Source organism: Camelus dromedarius, chromosome 27, assembly GCF_036321535.1.
Source record: "Camelus dromedarius isolate mCamDro1 chromosome 27, mCamDro1.pat, whole genome shotgun sequence".
Classification (NCBI taxonomy): domain Eukaryota; kingdom Metazoa; phylum Chordata; class Mammalia; order Artiodactyla; family Camelidae; genus Camelus; species Camelus dromedarius.
Window position 1 is genome coordinate 18,269,828 of NC_087462.1, and position 21,033 is coordinate 18,290,860.

At 46.4% G+C, this 21,033-nt stretch overlaps 1 protein-coding gene across 1 annotated transcript in view; it reads left to right on the top strand.

Annotated features, from left to right (window-relative positions):
- Positions 1-21,033, top strand: part of DOCK2 (dedicator of cytokinesis 2) — a 371,400-nt gene that overhangs the window by 73,401 nt on the left and 276,966 nt on the right. Inside the window, exon 23 of the mRNA XM_010980444.3 lies at positions 13,194-13,302. Within this exon, the coding sequence (XP_010978746.3) occupies positions 13,194-13,302 (109 nt within the window). The remainder of the gene's footprint in view (positions 1-13,193; positions 13,303-21,033) is intronic.

Below are 21,033 nucleotides of genomic sequence, written 5' to 3' on the forward strand. Positions count from 1 at the left end.
ATCTGTTGAAATCATTCTTAAAAAATTTTTTTTTCTCATAGCAGCTTTGGAAATCCCGGATTTTGGCAGCAGGTGGGCACTGAAGTTCTAAAACAGGGGATTAATACGATAATATTCATGTTTTAGAAAGATTACTGCAGACGTAAGGTTAGTAAGTGGAAGATGGTATGCAGGAGGGGAGGCAGGCGATCAGTAAGGAAGCTTTTGCAGTAACCCAGGCAAGGGGACTTAAACTGAGGTGGTCACAGTGGGGCTGGAGAGGAAGGAAAGGAAGAAGATAGGGGATCTGTGGATGGCAGGATTGCCCAAAGTAATTGAGTGCGGGAGTGGAATTGACAGACGGGATCAATAGGCTGATCTGACGCTGAACTTTGTGGCCCATTTGACTGGCATTGCTCATCGGCATTGATGCATGAGGAGGGAAGGAGCAAGTTCTGGGGGTGGGGTGGGAAATGATGTGTTTGGTTCGGGTCTTGTAAAGCTGGAAGTGTTTACTGGTGTAGCCAGATGGAAATGTATAGCAGACAGTTAGTTTCAGATTTGGAGTTCAGGGGAGTGGAGAATGGAGATATGGTTTTGGTAGAAATTGATCTCCTTCAGGAGAAAGGAATATTTGAAGCTGTGGCACAAGGTGAGCAATGCTATAAACTCAGAATGAAATGCAGGCAATTAGCATGTTGGAGGGATGGCTGAGGGAGAGTCCCAGGGAAGGAGGATTGGAGATATAGGAGAAGAAGCAGGGAGAATCCAGGACCCAGGAAAGGGAGCACTTCAAGGAGGGAACATCAGCCGTATCAGCTGCTACAGTGAGGTCCTGGGAACTGGAAACTCATCAGAGGCAAGTTATTTTGCAATTAGGAGATCTTTGGTGAATCAGCCAAACCTCTGTCCAGAGTTTAGCATCTTTCCTAATAGCCAGTCAGGAGGCCAAAGGGAGCAGGGTTTTGACAATTATTTCCCATCATCTGCGTACGAATTACTTACACTGTGGATTGTTTTTTTGCCAGGGTTTTATCCTAGACTGGCTTCCCCCTCCATCCTTCAGAGGCTGGGTCAATGGTTTCCTGTTGTCACCAATCTTACACTCCACTTACAGCAAAATGTAAGCTGCTGGTCTTGTTTGCGTCCATTGTCCCTTTAAATGGCTTAATTTTGCCGAACAAGACTATACGTGCTTTAGATAGTTAAGAGAAAAGCCATGGAGGACATGAGATATTCATCCTTTTAGGCGGAAGCAGTAGACCATTTCCTTCCCTCGTTAACTCCTTGTTGGAAGTCTGGGAGCTAGCTTGCTGGCAGAACCTTTGCCTTCGCACAGAAATGGCTGTTTCTGTCAAATGCTGAGGTTGACAATTCCTCAGAGAATGATTTGGGTGGAAGATCAATTTCCTGAATAACTATGTAGATTTAGGAAATGTGTTTGCAAATCTCCTGTAACTAAATATGAATGTGCAGGATAATAAAGGGTCTCGTTTGCCAGAGGGGTGAAATTCACCAAGCTAACCCAATTGTCAGAGAAGCTGAACTGAATCAGAATGACTAGATGTACTTTGTGATCCACTTCAAATGCCCTTGAGGCAGGCATCACCCCGAAGTAGAATTTGTTTCCTTAGTAGGAAATAATATATTACTCAATTGTTGGGTTTATTTCTTATTGTATCTTTGGGGTGGATGGAAAATTAAAAAGGACTTGGTAATGAGGTGCATGTGGTCATTGTCCTTGAAATCTCCAAACTGGTCCCTCCGTGTCTCAGATCTGCTCTCCTAATGTAGCCATTTGCAAAGACACATTAATTCAATTCAGTTCAATTCATTCATTCATTTAATACACATTTTTGAGTCTTACTGTTTTGGAAGTTCCATTCTAAGATACTGCAGTGAACAAAACAGATGTAGCCTGGCCCTCATTCTTCCCTTATTAATACTGTGGGAGATAAAAAATAAAATAAATACACCAAGTAGTTGCAAATCATGATAAATGCCAGTAAAGGGAATAAGCAAGTAGTAGAAATAAATGGTGAAGAATTCCAGTGACCCCCTGTGTAACTGGGGGCAAATGACCTAACGTCTGTGCCTTAGCTTCCTTGTCTAAAGTTGCGGTTACTTCAGTGTTACACTGAGGATTCTGATGAAGTAACGTTTAAACTGAGATGTGAAGGATGGGAATGAACCAGCCACACAGGGATGGAAGGAAGAGTCCTTCAGAGAGGGGAAGTCTGAGCAAGTGATCTTGAATAAGAAAGAGCTTGAAAGAGTTTTTTTCAGATACTTAGGGAAGACGCACGTGGCTGAAGTCCAGAGAGCACAGGGGAGTTTAGGAGAAAGATGAGCTTGGAGAAACAGGCAGCACCTACCATGCAAGGTTTATTCTAAGTGTATTACAAAGTCCTCAGCAGGCATTTAGCTGAAAATGCTTGCACGTCGTGGGGTAGCATGCTGACACTTAAATGGCGAGGGGGGCTTGTGTCATTTGCTGCACAGATGGGTTGGGGGCGGCTGCCTGGTCTAGTGTTAAGAAGGACACAGAGTTTAGAGGTGGCTACAGAGGGAGTGGTGACTGATCAGTGGTATCTGAAAGGGGTAGCTCAGTGGAAGTGACGGAATTGTTAGTCCCCGAGTTAATTACAGAGCCCTGGGTAGGAAGGAGTGAAGTACAAGCAGAGTGCACGTTGTCCTGTGGGGCATTTGTGTTCTAGATTATAGTAATTCCATATTTAAAACTGAAAAATGTGTGTTTCATAATCCCCACAAGCCTCTTTGGTTACCTCCTGTGATGTTCAAAGATATAAACCCCCCTTCTTTTTTTTTTTATTGAAGTACCATCAGTTACACTGTGTCAATTTCTGGTGTACAGCATAATGTCCCAGTCATGCAAATGCATACGTATATTTGTGTAACGCCCCCTTCTTGAATTGGGTTAGGGGACAGACACAGCCTATGCTCCCTCACTTCATTGAGTCATTCCTTCAGGGGACATTGTTATTGTTTTATTGTTTTAAGCAGTATTTCAGTTTTGCCTTTTTTTTTTTTTTTTGCTAACTCCACAAATTAGACATTGTTACTGTTTTAAGCAGGCCATGGCATCTGGACAATATTCTGAGGGAAATCGGGAGCTATTAAAGGATTTTGGACAAGAGAACCATATGATCACATTGGTGTTTTAAAAACGGTCCCTCTGACCATTGTGTGAAAAACGGATTGAAAGGGAATTAAAGTGAAGGAAGGGAGATGGGTTCAGAAAACTCTGCAGGGAGGAGGCGATAGGGAATTGGATAAAAATGGTGCTGATGAGGATGGAGGATAAGAAGTGGCTTTGACTATAGTCAACAATTTTGCATTATATACTTAAAGTTGCTGAGAGTAGATCGTGCATGTTCTCAACACACACACAAACTTGTCATTTTGTGACGTGACGGATGTGTTAACTCACCTTCTTGTGGAAACCCTTTTGCAATATATACTTGTACCAAATTATCACATTGTATACCTTAAACTTACACAGTGTTACGTATCAATCGTGTCTTACTCAGTAAAGCTAGCAAAGTGGCTTGGGGAGGTGGATTAATGGGACTTGAAGACTGAATGACACTCAAGCCCCTCAGGACCCACCCCTGCCTTCCTCAGGGCACCCCTGGGGCCATGCCACGTTGGGGAGCTCCACGGTGTAAGCAGGCTTGGTCTTGGGCAATTGTCATGCCCCAGCCTGACTCTTTGACAGAAGAAGCTAGGAATCCTGGAGGTGTCCCTTAATGGTAATGTGGTCCACTTAGAAATGAGGGAACCGGAGCCCCGAGTGAAGTGGTCTGCTAAGGATGACAACACACATGAGCGCTAGAATATGGTTTATAACTCAGTCTGGGGGACACAGACCACTGCTCTTCCTGCCACACTGCCTTCTGCTGGCAACTTGTCTGGCCCTCAGCCATCCTAGCACTCAAATGAGGTCTCCAGTCATGCAAACCTTACCATGTTTGGACTCAGACACTTCCTCAGGTGTTCCCAGATTTCAAAACAAAGAGTTTTACTGCACATGCATTTTTAAAACCAGTACCATTAGTAAAGAAAATGTTAAAAATTCTACTTAACGCCACGCACCAAATGTCAAGTCTCTCAGTGGAGCAGGAGCAGGAAGTCTGGGGTTAATTACCCTTCTCGGGAAGCCACAGACTGAAAGGGCAAAGTTCAGATGGTCTCGGCAAGACCACCGTTTATAGAGTAATAATAACTTGACATTTCTTAGGCAGCTGTCTCTCCAGCTGCAGTCCATGCCAGGAACCAGCGGGTGGGTGAAGAATCAGCATCTCAGTGCTTGTAGAGGGAGAACTACCCCCAGTTGTATGGCCTTGAGCTGGATTGCCTGGCTCCAGGTCTAGTTCCCATGGTGAGAATGAGGGAATTCAGGACGGACTTTGGGGAAAAGGATTGCTGTAGACAGGAAGTGGAGGCGAAGAAACATTCACCCTGTAGAAAGAGCAGATATCTCATTTTAAAATTAAAGGTAATTTTTATTCGTTATAAAATCAGAATATAATATAAAAGTGTGTAAGGGAACTGTTGATATATACAATCTCTTTTCTAAGCGGTAATGAGATGATCAGCTTAATGTATAGATTTTACTAGGGGTGTGTGTGTGTGTGTGTGTGGACATGCGTGTAATCATTCTGCGACTTAACCTTTTCTGTTACGACCTAGAGAATATTAAGCTTAGGGAAATAAGTCAGAGAAAGACAAATACTCTATGTTATCCCCTATATGTAGAATCTAAAAGATAATACAAATGAATGTATTTGCAATGCGGAAACAGATTCACAGATACAGAAAAACTTGTGGTTATCAAAGGGGAGAAGGAGGGGAAACGGGGGTTAACAGATACAAACTACTGTATTTAAAATAGATAAGCAATAGGGATATACTGTATAGCACAGAGAATTATACCCATTATCTTATAATAACCTGTGATGGAATATAATCTGCAGAAATACTGTATCAACATCTGTACACCCAAAACTAACACAATATTCTAAATCAACTATACTTCAACACAATAATAAAAGAAAAAAGACATTATGGACACTTCCCAGTTCATTAAAAAAAAACAAAACAAAACAAAGGAAGAAATGCTAAGAGAAGTGGTCAAAACCTAATTTTTTTTAAGTACCCAAACTTTGTAGACGAACTTTGTATGAGAAAGAACTGGGAAGACTGTGCTGAGTACTAGCTTCCCTTTCGAGTAGATGATATAAACTGTATTTTTCTCTGTATGTCTTGGAACCATGGATGTCTGTGTGTGTGTGTGTGAGTGTGTGTGTGAGTGTGTGTGTGTTTCTATCCTTAGGAACATTGCTTTTGGAACTCTCAATTTCTAATTATGTTAAGGGGAAAAACCCCGAATACCGTTTTTCATGCTAATGGAGAAATTTACCTAAGTGCAGACATACAACTTAGTTCTTCTTGCCAAATTACATAAAGGCTGCCGATCCTCTTAGAATGAAGGATGGCACAGGGCACACATCACACTCAATTCATAACTTAGAGTTCTTTTCAAGGCTTTCGCCTGCATTTTATTACCTACTTACTATTAATTTATTACATAGGGTTGCCATATTTTAAAAGTACATTGAATGTTTTAGATGGATTGTTTTTCTCTCGTTTCTTCCATATTGTTAACTTCTATTTTTTTTTTTTGTATTTAGGCTGTTTACGCTTCTATCTGAGGCAGTTTTTCTTTAATGATTGCATTAATTTTTGTTCCTTCATTCTAGACGTTTTTCAAAACGGGATTCCCCACATGTTGAGTTTGTCTTTTTCCCCTTCTTACCCACAAATCATTCTTCCCTGGGGTGATTTGCTGGAAGAAGACTGTTTAGTGAGACTTCTTTGCAGTTTGCCCTGAGGGGCAGTCCCTCCTCAAATGTCAGATTGTGGAGAAGTAACAGCTCAAGTAGAAATAATTCTGTCATTGACAAAAGGATTGGCACCAGGAACTGGTCTGAGTCCTGCCTGCCGACTGCTCATCTGCAGGCAATACTCTCCGGCCACTAGGGCGGCTTGACGGTTCACACTGGCAGCTCTGTGGTTATCCTAGCCCCTCCTTACATAGTCTTCTTACTGATACAGCTTTACTTTTTCTCTTCTGAGAATAACGCTTTACATTTCAACTTTGTTACGGTTCAAAAGAAATTTTCTCTGGCTACTGTTGAGCTGCACAGCTCACGCCAGTCTCATTGCACCACAAATCCATGTCTTAATCTGCAAGTTTCTGATTGTTTCAGGTCTGCAGACCTTGTTGGTGAGAGAAGGGGTGATGATGGTGACCATGTGGGGAAGAGGGGAACCAAGGAGGGGACCCTCTCTTTCATGAGCCCTTTCCAGCCCTATTGCTTTGATTTAAATGTGCTTGCTGAGTGCACTGAAGGGTTTCTTTCTGTAAGTAGGATCAATAAATGCAAGGATGGTTTCCAGACAGACTCTGCCACTGGTCTGGCTACAGTTATTCTTTATCCCAAATTGTGGGTGGGGTGGGAGGGCTTGGGAGGGGATAGAGAGAGAGAGAGAGAGAGAGAGAGAGAGAGAGAGAGAGAGAGTGAGTAGAGAGATAGGTAGATTCTGGTTTTAGAGTGCTGTGAATTTTCCAGAGTAATTACTCTTCTGAAACCACCAATGACTTAATGGCTTTTTTTTTTTTTTTGTAAAGTCACTAATTTACACTTCCTGTAATAGAGCGAATTATTGGCTCAGGAGTAGGAACACCAGCCAAGTCACCTTGGATTTAGAGCTTGGACAGAAAAAGGTTAGAGCCAGCCATCTAACTTCCCTAGACAGCCCCATAGCATCCTCCTGGGAGCAAATGGTGCTTTCCTACCCACCCTGACGTGTTCTGGGTCCCAGTCATCTGCTCTTACTTCACTCTGTTCCCTGGAGGCAGCCCTGCCTACTGGTTAAAGGAGCGAGACGTTGGAGCCAGACACTCTTGGGCTCAAATCCTGCCTCTGCTTCGTACTAGCTGGGTGACCTTGTGCAGTCAGCATAGTGCCTGGTGCACAGTGAATGCTTAATAAGTAGCAGCTATTAGCAGTGGTAGTTGTCGTCTTGGTGGTAAAAGTAAGAATAATAAATAAAACTGGCCTGGCTGAAGGTGACTGTCAGTGCCATCCTCAAGATGTTGTTTGGGTATCAATAGAATTAGCTTAACTGCTGTGAGTTCTGGACTCATGGGACATCTCTGTACAGCCATGTTGAAGGTGCTGAGATTCATTCATTTAAAACCTTATCATTTGTTGGTGCACTTGCTTAAAACTCACTTTTGATGTTCCGTGGCTGTTGCGAGACATGCCGATATTACGACAAGATAGCCTTGATCTCTGCCTGCGTGGAGCTTACACTCTAGCGGAGAAGGCAGGCAAGCAGGTGGGGACGGTAAAGAATGAGGTGTTCAGACCCGGAAGTTCCGTCGTCATGATAGTCTGCGTTAAACGCCGTGCGCAGTGCGTTATCGTGAATCTAAGGAAATTCTTGAAATAATTGGCCTCCCTTCTATGGTGTTCCTCGTGTGCCTAGCATCACTGGGGGCAAAAAAGATCTTCCCTTGTGTGGCAAGGTAACAGAATGGTGTGGGGTGACCTCCTTGTTTGAGTAATTTTGCTCAGTTCCGTGTAAGATCACGGAGACATTTAAGATAGAGTTTTCATTTTTAGACCCTTCCAGTTAATCTGGTCTTGCTCCCAGGCACTTGTGAAATGAGTCAGGTGTGTGTCTTGCCAAGAGCAAATTTAAGCAAAGATGTGACCAGGTGAGGGAGACAGAGGCAAGCCAGGCCCAGGTCTAATCCTGGAGGCTTGTCTGGGACTGCTGTGGGGAGGGGGGAGGGGGGAGGGGAGGGGACAGGCTGTGGTGGTGGCTGGAGGGGGTGGGTGCTGAGGGCTGAGAAGCATCCACCAGGTGCTCCCTGTGGTCCGTGTTTGGCCAGAGCCCTTGCTCCCTCCTCTCAGCCTCTGTTCCCCTTGCTCTTGCCTCTTTAATTTTTGTCTTATGTACAAAAGGTGGGTAAAGGTAGCCTCTGTCAAATGAGCTAATCTATGTGAAGAACTTAGCACCATGCCTGACCCTGCAGAAATGCTCAATAAGAATTTTAAGCTTTCATTTTTCAGTTTTACTCACTGTGTGCCAATACATGGCTTAACCTGTTGGTTTGCATCATGATTTCCCTGGGGATAGGGGCTGAGTCTTAATTCCTCTTGTCTCCACTGCACTGCCTGGCACACAGTTGGTGCTCAATTAATGGCAATTGTCTTTATGATGTTCCTCCTTATGATTCCTTCCTCCTGAGGCTTAGAAAGCAAAAAGGAGTGGCTCCAGAAGAAAACAGTGATACTGTGTAACAAGAGCTACTATTTATCGAGTGTAAACTGTGTGCCAGGCATGGTGCTCGCTGCTCTACGGGCATTATTTTATTGCAGGACAACTGTATAGGACTAGTACCATTCTACTAGTGAGAAACCTGAGCCTTCTAGAAATTAAGAACTTTAGCCAAGATCACCCAGCTAAGAAGTGGCAGAGCAGGGTTTGGAAGCTATGCAGACTTAAATGTCCGTGTTGCCTCTAAGAGGCAGGGAAGAAATCAGGAGGCTGCCTGGGAATGTGGCTCAGAGGAGCTGGAAGTGGCCGAGGTGTAGAGAATGAAAAGGGGCCGAGGTGCCATGAAATGCTCCACCCTGGATTCTAAGGTAAATCTTCCTCCTGGCTTTCTGCAGCCTGAGCTTGCCTTGGTTTGATTTTGCTTCCCTGGGCTGCTGGCCTGAGGTTGGCATCTCTGTTTTATGTACCTGCGTGGAGGAGGTGGTGCAAAGCATTGTACACACCATATGGGGCCCCATTTGCATTTAGTGAGTGCTCAGCTGTGCACAGGGTCTCCTTAACGAATCACATGCCATCCGAGTAGCTCTATATTTGTCTCAGCCCTGGGAGCTCAGTGCCTGCTGCGGTCGGGCTCGCACGCCCCAGAACAGTGAGTGCCTTGCAGGTTGTTCCTGTTTTCCTTGTGGTCAGAGCCTTCGGGCCCTTCAGTGATTCGTTCCCTGGCAGCATCAGCTGGTTTCCGAAAGCATCTTTCTAGATGTTCTGAAGCCAGGAAGAATGTTTCCCTCCTGAAGCTATGTGCAAGAACAAGTGCTAAAGAGGGACCTTGAAACCACACTGCTGTGCCCTTGACTTCAGAGCCACATTCAAGGCCGTGCAGATGGGCGAGGCTTTCTTTTTCCTTCCTCTTCAAGCTTCTCAGGGGAGGTTCCACAGTGCTGAATGCCCCACCCCCCACACCCCCATCATCCCCTTATTTCTTCTATATTGTCTAAAACCCTCATGTATATTTTTCCTTACTCACTCCTTCTAAGAAATACTCCTTTTTATTTATGTAACTTAGATCAGAGAGTTTGCCTATATGATCACTTCTGTGTATAGGAATAACTGGTATTTACTGAAGTGTCAGCTGTAGTATTAAGCATGTGAAAGGCATTATCTCATTTTTTTTCCACCTTGAAATAAACCTCTGAATGAGCATCACATCTCTGTTTTATCAACAAGAGGAGTAAGATTCAGAGACGTAATTCGTCCGAGGCCACACAGCCAGTGCGGGGAGGAGTCTGGCGAGACAGCAAAACGCTTTAAACTAAATAGGTTTCTGCTTCCTTTCTTTTTCCCAGTTGGAGTCATTTTCTTCAACTGTTCTTCTCATTCCCACCAATTAAAAGCCCCGACTTGAAAATTAACACACATGCACACACACGATTGATAAGACTACAGCAGTTTTGTTTAATGATGTAGCCACTGTCAAATTCAAGCCACGTCCCCACAGAATTGCTTTTTACCCTTTGTAAAACTTAGATGGGCGTAGAATGTATTTCCTGCCCTGGGCTAGACTGTGGTGTTAAGGTGCTTTCCTTGTGACATGAAAAACAGGGAGCAGCTTGGATGCCCACTGAGGCAGATGCCCTAGTCTTGGCCCCATGGGCTCTGTGTCGTCTGTCCTGCCCTGTTAGATTCTCAGAAGGAGAAGGATGCTGAGCTCTGGGTTGAGCTATAGCCCTGGCACAGTCTGTGACCTAGAGCAATTCACAATGTCCTGCTGGTAGAAATTAAATTCAGTTTCCTATAAAGTTTGAATTTGAGTGGAAGGCCTTGATTTGTTATTACAGCCTAAAGGTCTCTTTTCCTTCCCACCTCAGTCAAATAACATTTCAAAGCTGGTAGTGAAGCCAAGTCACCTCCCCACTCTGGCCCTCAGTCTCTTCATCTGTACAATAGGAAGCATGGACTCAGTATTCCCTGGCCTTCCCAGCAGCTCTTGGTTTAGGACCCCAGGGAGCTGCAGAGAAGCCCATCTCACCCTGCAGAGTTCTGACTTAGACAGGCGTTACAGTGAGTAGAGCCAGGGCTGGTCTAAGCAAAAAAGGGAGTTTATAGGAAGGATATTTGTTCAGCTCACAAAATCCAAAATGAATTAAGTAACCAGACCCAGGGATGTGAGGAACCAGGGTAGCCTCAAGGATCTCTTCAGCAGGAGTTCATGAACTTTCCCCCTGGAGCACTGCCACTAAGATGACTCGGAGCATGTATTCCAGGGAGGGAGCTGCCATGGGATTTTTCATTTGTGGGAGGTGGGGGCTAGGTAGGGTCAACCAGCAGGAAAAAGCTGCTGGAGGCCATTCTTGTGGGCAACACAGGTGGTTCCCAAGAAGAGGACCCAGTGGGATCCCCACCTCCCCTACCCTCCACGTGCAAATATACAAATAGGTAAACCTTGCAGAGAAAGTCCATATATGTATATATAATGATGAGGTCACCATGCCTGGGAGGGAGACACCATAGACCAGTAACAGGAATTACAGTGCTTGATTTATTTTATTAAATGTTTTCAGGCAGCTGTGGCTAGAGGAAAGAGTAACCGCTTTCAAGGCAAAAGCCTTGGGGGATGGACCATCCTAACTCTGGGCACAAAGAAAAGCTCACAGGGAAAGAAGGCACCACTGCTTTGAATTAGGACCCTCCCTTCCTCCCTGCCAGACCTGGTCTCACCTTTTCCACTTTGATGGGATTTGGGCAAGTTTCAACCTCTTGAAAGGTTGTTTTATGTCCTCATCTGTGTAATACTCCCACTCCCACAATTAACAACAGCAAGACAACGGCTAACATTTACCGGCCCGACGTGTGCCGAGCATGTCACGTGGGAGCTGGTTTCCTTACCACCGTCAGACGCAGTGCTGTTGCAGCCTGCATTTTGCAGGTGAGGAACTGGGGCTTACAGGAATTAAGAGAGTCAGGAAAGGGCTGAGCACAGTGTTCTACAAAATGGTGGAGAGGGCGGGCTCAGGAGCTGGACGGCCGGATTTGAATTCTGGCTCCAACACTTCCTGGTGTGGAGTCCCTGGGCGTGTTGTTTAAGTCATCCATCTGTAAAATGGGGGTCAAGGTGAGGCCCCTTGTCATGGTGTGCTGATGAGGGTACATGATTTAATATATATAGACAGTGCCTGGGGCAGAGTAATGCTCTGTGATGTTTGCTGTTGTTAATAAGGTCTTCATTTAGTACTGGGCAAAGTGGAGATTGGATCCCAGGGCTGATGACTCTGAGACACAACCTCAGTGGCAGACATCGCTGTGCTGGCAGGACAAGGAATGTAGGGCAGGGAGGAGAGAGAAAGAGACAAGACTTAGGACTCCTGGCTCCTCTCCATGACCTTGTCTGCATGACCTTGAACTAGATACCCAGAAAGTCAGCACCAATTGCTGGGTCCCTGTAATGGATTGCAATATACATTCAGCACTGGCTTCCCTTTTAAGCCTCTTACTTCAGGAGGCTTTAGGAAGGGGTCACTTGAGGAAAAAGAGGAGAAGGAGACACAGAGAGCGACTAAGACAGAGGAAAGAGAGAGGAAGTCAAAGAGAGCGTGAGCAGCAGACATAAACGTAGGGACCGACAGACAGAGTGAACAGATTGATATTGACAGATTGACAGTGAATCAGAATTGATACTCAGAAGAAGGAAGCAGAGAGACACAGGCTTAAAGACAGGGACAGGAAGTGGGAGAGAAGCAGAATGAAAAGAGGGGCGAGAGGATGGGTGGGGACTGAGTGGAGACAGCGCTGAGGAGGCGCTGAGGGACTGCCCTTCCTGTGATTGATGGAGCAGGCAAAGCCCTTGAGCAAGTCGGCGCTTTATCTGAGAAAGCACCTTCACCACGGCAGCAGCCCCGTGGTGTCTGGCTGTGTAGGGCTGTGACCGGAGCCCCTCTTTGTCAGAATGCGTAGACGGGAGCGCTCCTCTCTCTGTGTTTCGCCCAGGATGCCACAGCTTAGGCTGTGGACTTTCATGGTGGGCAATAAAGTCTTGTTTGGAGAGGCCTTGAGCTGCACAAGACTCCAAGGCTGGGCCAAGAGGGCAATAAGACTCAGGGGCCTGGAGGCTGATTTTAGATGAGGGGATGGTTTCTATAAAAAGTCACACGTATGTATTAGGCCTCAAAAAATCTCTGTAGGGACATCCATCAGAATGTCAGCAATCGCTCATCTCATGGGAGGATTAACGAGGAGTCTCACTTCATCAGTAATGCGTTTCTATTATGTTTTCTTTTTTTTTTTTTTAACAATATCGACACAGAGCCTTTATAATCAGAAACAAGGGGTGTAAATGAGGTAACAGGCACACTCCTGAGGTGAGAAGGTAGGGAAGAAGACAGCCCCTGACATGGCCCGGGCGTGACCGTATTCCTCCGGCAAGCAGCCCGTGGCTGAGGGGAAGGGCAGTGCACCCCAAAATATTTCTCCTGGATGCTTCCAAGATACTTTGAAAATCTGATATGACCACAGTCCCCCCTCTGATTCTTGCAGAAAGGTAAAATTATTAATGTCCCCTCAGCTTGGACACATTTCATTCCTTTGAGGTTCTTCAGGGTTTAAACAAAAGGCAGGAGGGGGCAGTTCATTATGCTGTCAGTTAGATGGTATCTGTGCTGCCTGTGGACACGCCCCACCCCCAGAGGACTGTGCCTGCGGTGGCAGTGGAATCAACTCCCTCTCCCCGCAGGGCCCCATCTCCACCCCTTTCTCTTTTCAATTTTAAATGAAGTTTGTGGCTGGCACACACTTTCAAAGGGATTGCCTGTTGGCTTGAGAAATGACTCAGGTGTGTCTTCTTTCAGGCTTTATGAAGGCAAGGAACAGATGGAGTTTGAAGAATCCATGAGACGGCTCTTTGAATCCATCAACAACCTGATGAAAAGTCAATATAAAACAACCATCCTTCTGCAGGTTGGTTTACACAACCCCCCTCCCCCCAAAAACTCTGTTGTTTCCCTCAGTCATCTGATAAATAACAGCACGATGAGATAAAGTCTGCTTTTGCCTGGATACGCAACCCAGCCCTGTGTGAATTAAAGTTCTGGGCTGGTCACTTTGGTGTGAGGGTCCGGAACGCCGAGGGCTCCTCAGGGCAGGAGAAGGCATATTTACTGTTTGTTTCCCATGAAGGTAGCAGGGCCTCTTCGTAAACATCCCTGAAGCTTTTGCTCCCTGGAAGGAAGCAGGTCAAACCTGGTCCATGTCTAGTGGTGAGACTAGTTAAGGTGGCAGTCTCTTAAATCATCCACTTTTTACTCTCAACACCATAGACTCAGACCCCCTTTTGGGGTGAGAGTTTCCTCAATAAACAAGAGATAGTCTGGAGATGGAGTCCCCTAAATTAGTGGTTTATGATGTTAATCTGTAGACTGTAAATCTTTGAGAAAGTTCGAGGCTAACCCTATTGAAGAGGAGGAGGAGTTTAGCTGCCAACAGGCTGAGTGAAGAGGCTGTTTCAGGGGGACTTCATGACTTTCACAGCATTTATTCACACGTGTTCGGGAAGGGCTGCCTCGTGAGTTCTTTCTTCAAGAAGAAAACCCAAAGACATTTATGGAAACCAGTGAGTTAATCCAGATTCTTCTTTTAATCAGAGTTATCCTTTTCACTGCTAATGTAAGTACCCACTACGCCTGGGGTTGCCCAGCCTCTGGTTAGCATGAATGAGGTACTTGCCTTCCGCTAGGATGGAGGGGAGGAGGCAAAGGCAGAAGTCTATCCAGGGAGCGTTTACTACTAACGCCCTGGATTCCAAACCTTGCACGTTAAAGTCATTTGAGGATCTTGAATAAATTCTGATGTCTGGTTACCACCGCCAGACATTGTAATTTAATCAATACGGAGTGTGACCAGGGCAAAGGGAGTTTACAAAGCTCCCCACTTGATTTTAATATGAAGCAATGTTTGGGAATCCCTCTGCTAATGGCTTCCTTTGATTTGACACATGTTGGGAACCTGTGTGTGTGTGTGTGTGTGTGTGTGTGTGTGTGTGTGTGTGTATGTGTGTGTGGGGAGGTGCTTGTCTTGTCCATCGCTGTACCCTTAGCACCTAGAGCAGCCCCAGTACCTAGGTAATGCTTGGTAAGCGTCTGTTGAGTGAACAACCCTTGGGATAGGTGTTCAGATCTCGGTTTTATGGGTGAGGAAGCTGAAGGGCTCCAGTGCACTGAGGGGTGTGGCTGGGGCTCGGATCTCTTCCCTCCTGGCGCCAAAGACCGTGCTCCGAGCTGCCACATCACGCTGCTTTTCATACCGCACATTTAGCGCCTGCTGGGGGTGGGGGTGCTTCCTCTGAGATGAGCTGGGCCTGCCGTCTTACAGTTCTCACCTTCTCTCCCCTCTTGCTAGGCTTTTTTTTTTTTTTTCCTTTTAACAGTCTCCCTTCTATTCCTCAAACCCTCATCATTTTGACGCAAAGGGGGTAACAGGAGCGGGGGACTGCAGCATGAAAGACATGTGACAAGAGCCCGAGCCTGTACCCCCGCCTGCCTCTCCCTGGAGGAGGGCGCACTGTCTTAGGATGCCCGGTGAGAGCTGAGGATGGCTGGCTGCGACGAGAGAGGCTAGAGCATTGCGTCAGGTCTGAAACAGGCTCCCAGGAAGCTGAAATGTACGGGAGGAGAAATGAGGGACAAGCAGGGGAAGCCGGGGTGGGGAGGAGAAAGGAGTGGATGCCCCCAAGAGGCAGCGCTGCCAGGGGAGAGACCACGTGACCTTGAGAACGACAAGGGATTGAGCCACCCTGGAGCCTCCCTTCCCAGCTTCAGCACCGATTTTCCTGTGATGAACTGGCTACGGGTGTCCTGGGGGAAGGAACAAAGGGACAGAGGGAATAAGAAGGCAGGGAAAGAAAGGAATTGAAAAGAAAGGGAGCAAGGAAGCAAAGATGAGCTGGTGAGAGTTTCTGGCCCTGAGGAGACCCGGGTCAGCAAAGCGTTCTTGATCCGCTGTGTGACCTTACGCTGAATTTAACCTCTCAGTGCCTCAGTTTCATCATCTGTAAAACTTCAGTGTTCGGATGAGGATCAAGTAAGCTTTGCCTGAAAAAGAGCCAGTTGTAAAATGCTACACAAAGACAGAGAACTCACATGATTGTTGTGGCTTTGGCGTGAGTCTTTTTACCCAGGTTCTTAACGCCTGGGTGGCTGTGTTAGAAATGTCTTGTTTTCCCTGGGATTCGGGCCAGATTATGCTGGTTTCGCCTCATGGATTTCCACCCCAGAGCCATGGAAAGGGACTTTGTCTTTTTTTTATATTTATTCTAAGAGCCAAATTTAGCTTCTGGGATTTACATAAAATCAATGATGCTTTCCACCTATTTCTAGGGTTGTTGAAAAGTTGTCAGAGAAGAGTTTAAAGTCATGCTCAGATAGGGAAGCAATACCACTTGAAAAACGATGCTGTTTTGGGGCGTGAGGAATGAGCTGGTGATGGGAGAGGGGTCAAGGGCATATGAGGTTAGCAGACCTCCCACAAGGGACCTTCTGCAGACTGTGACATTTGCTGCAGGAGAAAGAGCTTTGGATTTCGAGCCAGAGAGACCCAGGTGGGAAATGGGGTGTCCACACTTGGGCACATAACACTGGGAGAATCATTTCAGTTTCCTGGGCCTCGTTTATCCTTTTATAAAATGGGAAGCCTAATGTCTGTCTAATTTGGAGACTTCTTGAGAGGATTAAATAAGTAATGCATGCAAAGCATGGTGTGCAAAGCCTGTTACATCGTTCAGTTTAAATAATTTTCAGTCATTTATATCTCTCCCTCCTTTACCTCATCATAAAGCAGAAGCTTCGAGGGAATTTTCCTAAAGTGGAATCTGGAAGGGAATATTTGTATTTTTAACCCTGTTGCATGAAGCTGAACAGTGTTAGGACATTGAGTTATTCAGTTGGATCAAGAAACATATACAAATTTCCAGGAGGATAAATTCACAAGAACTGACGCTATGAAAAAAAAAAAAAAAAAAAGAAGGCAAAGTTTTACCCAGTGAAATAGTACAGCACGACTGGAGCCTTGGTTCTGAGCCTGCATAGGGTACGGTGGGAAAGAGGGCTGTGATCTGTTAGTAATGTCTGCCGTACGTTTTGGATGAGAGCATAGAGTAAGGATGCCAAGGATTGACATTCCTGGTTCAAACGTGACAGTTGCAGCTGGGTGACGGCTCAGGTGGACACCCTGATGCATGCCTGCGTCAGTTCAGAGCAGGGATGATCTCGTTCAGTCTCAGCCTTGCCCATCGTGAGTTCTTGGGCCCAACTAAGTCATTTCTCAGGTCTGAGGCTCTTCTGGCTCTCGTGACTTGCTCTCCGTAGTTTTCCTCACTGTTCAGAGTTGGCACGGCAGTAGCTCACACAACACAATGGAGAATTTAAGGCCAGCCGTCCAAAGAAGGTGGAAAGAGCATTAAAACCAGCTTCCATTGATTGAGTGCCTACCATGTGCCAGGCATGGAGCTGAAGCTTTCACATGCAGTGTTTTTCAGTCCTGCCAGAGGTCTGCAAGGAATCACTGCCTTCTGTGTCCACAGGAGGCTCACGAAGTTAAGTAATTCACCCTGAATTGTACCTCTTCATAGGGTGGGGCCAGGATTTCATTCCACCCAGGTCTTCTAGCTCCAAACTTAATGTGATTCTCTAAGCCACAACAAATGGCGTAGGCTAGGGGTTTCCATGTGCTTTCCCCGAATGGGCTGTACGCTCAGAAGTCCCGGTGTGTGCCAGCCCTGTGAGCATCGTTGGTAAAACTGACGGCAGTCTGAGACAGTCCACACTAGACACTCGAGAGTTGGTTACAGCTCAGATGTGAGTAGTGGCCATTTGGTGACGTGGTGAAGACCTATTTGGCGCATTCTCCTGTCGGTCATGATTCATCATAATGCTCCAATCTGCTGTACGAGTGGAAATCAAGGAGCAACTCTCAAGCACAGGATATGCTCCCTTGGCCACTGTGATTGCCGCACGTGCTGATGTAGCCACTAGAGTGTCCAGGAGGGCAGGGGCCTCTGAGCTTCCTGTCTCCAGTGTCTGAACCAGTGGCTGTCACATGGTAGACACTTGAGTATCTTTCAGCTGAATGAATGAACGAGTGACTAGTCTTCCACTATCTTACGTTTTATTATGTGTCACACATTGAGCTAAAAGCTTCACATATATGCCATGAGCTCATTTGATTTTTATAACAACCACCTTATTAGGCAAATATTCTTCTTATCTCTACTTTACAGATGAGGAAATAGAAGCTTAGAGAGATTGAGTAAGTTAGCCACGGCTAAGAAGTGGCGGGTCTGGGACTTGAATCCAGGCTGTGTTAAGTGTAGAGTCTGGGTTCCTAATCACCACCCAGCGAGGCATGGTTTCTTTAAAGAGCCAGGTCTCCTGGCAGAGAGCCAGGTGGATGAGCAGTCAGAACGTAAACAATAGTACAGACAGGCAGGCGTCTGGCCATGCTTGTGACGTCGAGCTAATTAAGGAGGCCTCTTTCTTTCCTCTCTTTTCATTGTCAGTTGGTGTAAAATGTTTGAATGTCCGAAATAGGGGAGGAGAGTGGTTCATTCTTGAGAAGTAGCCTGCAGGCTGCACGCTGAGCCCCCAGAGGTGGGAGACGTGAGACTCATATATTTAACAGCAAGAGCTGGAGTTTGACCTCAGACCGTGAAATGATTCTTTAATGCTGTCCCCTTCTCAACCGTATACCCTGTACTTAGGGGCAATTTTTGGGAATGGTGGATTTATGGAGGCTAGGTTGAAATTTTGTTCCAGTGAGGCCGCTGTAGTCATACTCATGGGTCGCAGTTTTCATTTCATCTTCACATCCGTTCTATAAAGTAGGTAACTTTATTCCCTTCATTCTCCTGATGAGGAAAGTGGAGCAGAGTTACCTTCCCCAAGGACACGTAGGTAAAAGGGATCCACCTGGACTTGAACACAGACGACCTGCTTTTTCAGCCAGCCACTTAAAACACTGAACTCCTGCCAAGCCTCAGGGGCCGGCACCCCGTTGGGTTACAGACAGCACGGAGACATACGTATCTGGAACCTGTAGGTCCCTCTTCCCTTCCCTGACACTGGAAGACTAGTGCCAAGGCTGAATGTCCAGGGAGAGTGACATGTATTTTCCTCAGGGACAGCTGAGCATCTCTCAGGGAGCTGCTGCTTCTGGTTGTCCTGTGATGAATTCCTGTGACTGTGTTTGTCCAGTTTCCAAGGACCCTGACTGTCCATCACTTGGCTAAAATATGAAGGATTGAAAACTGGTGGGATGGGGACACTGTCACAGCTCTTGAATGAGGAAGATGTCTAGTGTTCTTGTGTAACCTTGTGTCATTGCAGGATGTGCTCTTTGGGGCCAGAAGTCTGTGTCAGCCGTACCAATACTCAGCAGTCTGTGTGTGTGTGTGAGAGAGAGAGAAAGAGAGAGACAGAGAGAGAGGGATCCTGGAAACACACTTAGGAGACAAATCCCTTTTGAGGTTGAGGGCATGCAACTGTGTGGTTTTAATTTTTGTTGTTATTATTAAGCATTTGCTGTGTGCTAGCAGCCCGAGATTATTAGTCCTGGTGAAGTCCATCTGGATAGTGATCATCTCAAGGGTCCTCCTGTGACTTCTCTCAGGGCCAGTAAAATCACTGCTTGGTTTGTGTCTGGCTCTCTGCTGCAACTGGCCTCTGGCAGAGGGACTTTAAATGGAATCTAGGAAATTCACTTGGTGCCACAAGACAAACTAAGTATTGAGCTGGCAAACGTTTTCCTGGTGGCCATTCTTGCAACCCCCACATATGTGGTGAGAGGATTCTTTACTTAAGAGATATCAGAAAAACTGTACCTTCTTTCAAAAAGGGAGAAGGTTCTCTATCGACCTCCAGCAGAGCATCCTGATCAGAAGCCAGGTGGACAGGATCAGGTACATATCTTTGCCATGTAGCTTATTAGCTGTGTTGGCTTCTGACACGTTATTTTACCTCTCTGTGCCATGGTTTTCCTCACTGGTAAAACAGGATATAAAAATGAAATGAGATCATGCGCAAAAAGTATTTGTCATGTATAAAGTTTCCAATAATCACTTGCAATTTTGATTAATATATATTAATCCTGTTATATACACACATATTCATATGCGTAAACACGTCTGTGTTTTTTCCTTAAATACTACGTATGATATAGAAATATATACTATGGGATGAAAGTAATAACACAGTATTATTTTATGTATCATGGTAGTGTTAATGAGAGTGAAAATAATAGCAGTAAAGTGGAACAGTTCCCAGGAGGCTAACAGGTCTAGAGAACCAAGCTGTTTCCAGTCCCCAGGCCTTAAAAGCATGCAACTGATGGAGGTCTCCAGCAGGTCGTATCCCTGAGCTGCTCTGCCTTCTGGGGATGCTTGGTGGCAGCACCAGCTGAACCCACCTGCTGTCACCCCACTCAGGTGCATCAGGGCTGTGTGAAGGCGAGGACAGTGGACAGGCACCCTGAGGCCAGTGCTGGCTGTGACAACAGAGTTGTTGGGAAACTGTCTGGGTCAGAGAAGGGCTGTCCCCTTTGGGACAGAAAACCGCAGGCCTGCCACTCCTCTGTGAGGCCACCTGCACCAGATGGAAGTTTAGTTCTCTCCAGTCGAGTTGATAACACCCTTGGAGCCTCAGGGTGACACCCACTCAGTTTGCTTTACTCTGTCGCCAGCCCAGGGCTGGGAAGCTGGGGAGACGGGCTCCTTCTGAAGCAGCCCTTGTCCCAGCCCTGTCCAGCTCCTCCTCGCTGTCAGCTGAAGCATCTAAGTGTGAGTGTCCACGCAGACTCCTGGTGACTGCTGCTCTGCAGAGTCACTCTGAAGCCCAGAATGACATGCAGCCCTGGAAAGCCAGTAGCTTGCTGCAGACGCCGAAGTCCCGGCTTTCCCCAGCTTGCTGACAATTTTATTTCTGGTTTTGTTCCCTCACTTTGGTCTTAATTATGATTCTACTTTGTCCCAGTGCTGAGGAATGAGGGCCAGTGCTGGAGAGATGAGGTGAGGAGAGATCCAGCTCACACAGTGTTGGGGGCCTGCTGTAAGGGGGGCGTCCCAGTAGGTGCGTGACATACTTCATTTCACATCATCCCTCTCGGCCCCACGTGAAGGGTCTGAAGCTCAGGGGGCGTGGAAACAGGCCAAGGCGCATGCAGGGGCTGCCGGGACCCCCAGGATTCCCACCCGGGTCCCCATAGGTCCAGAGCTCTGTGTTCTTCGGCCTAAGACTGCAGGAAGGAGCAGTTTGCTAGAACGCGTAGACCAGCCCTTATTAGGACGTGTGCCTCGGCACATGGTGTCCCTTTGGAATGCAGAGGTTGTGAACCGGCAGCCTCGGGGGCAGTGCCGCCTGCAGATGCGTTCGATTTGGCTGGCACAGTGTTAAAACGAGTGAACAAGAATGACTCATTCTTTGGACAGAGTGTGGGTTCCGCACACCTCATCACTCCCTACTGGTCTGTGCTCTTCTCATTTCAACCCCTTCTGCTGCTTGCCCAGCCCTGCAGGCATCTGCTTTTGCTATTTTGTCCTGATAAAGACGGCCTGCCCAACTACGTTGGAATATGCTGTATACTGCAGTGGCCTGGAGGCATGTCGTGATGAATCTTAACATTAAAATTCTAAGAAGTTCTGCCAAC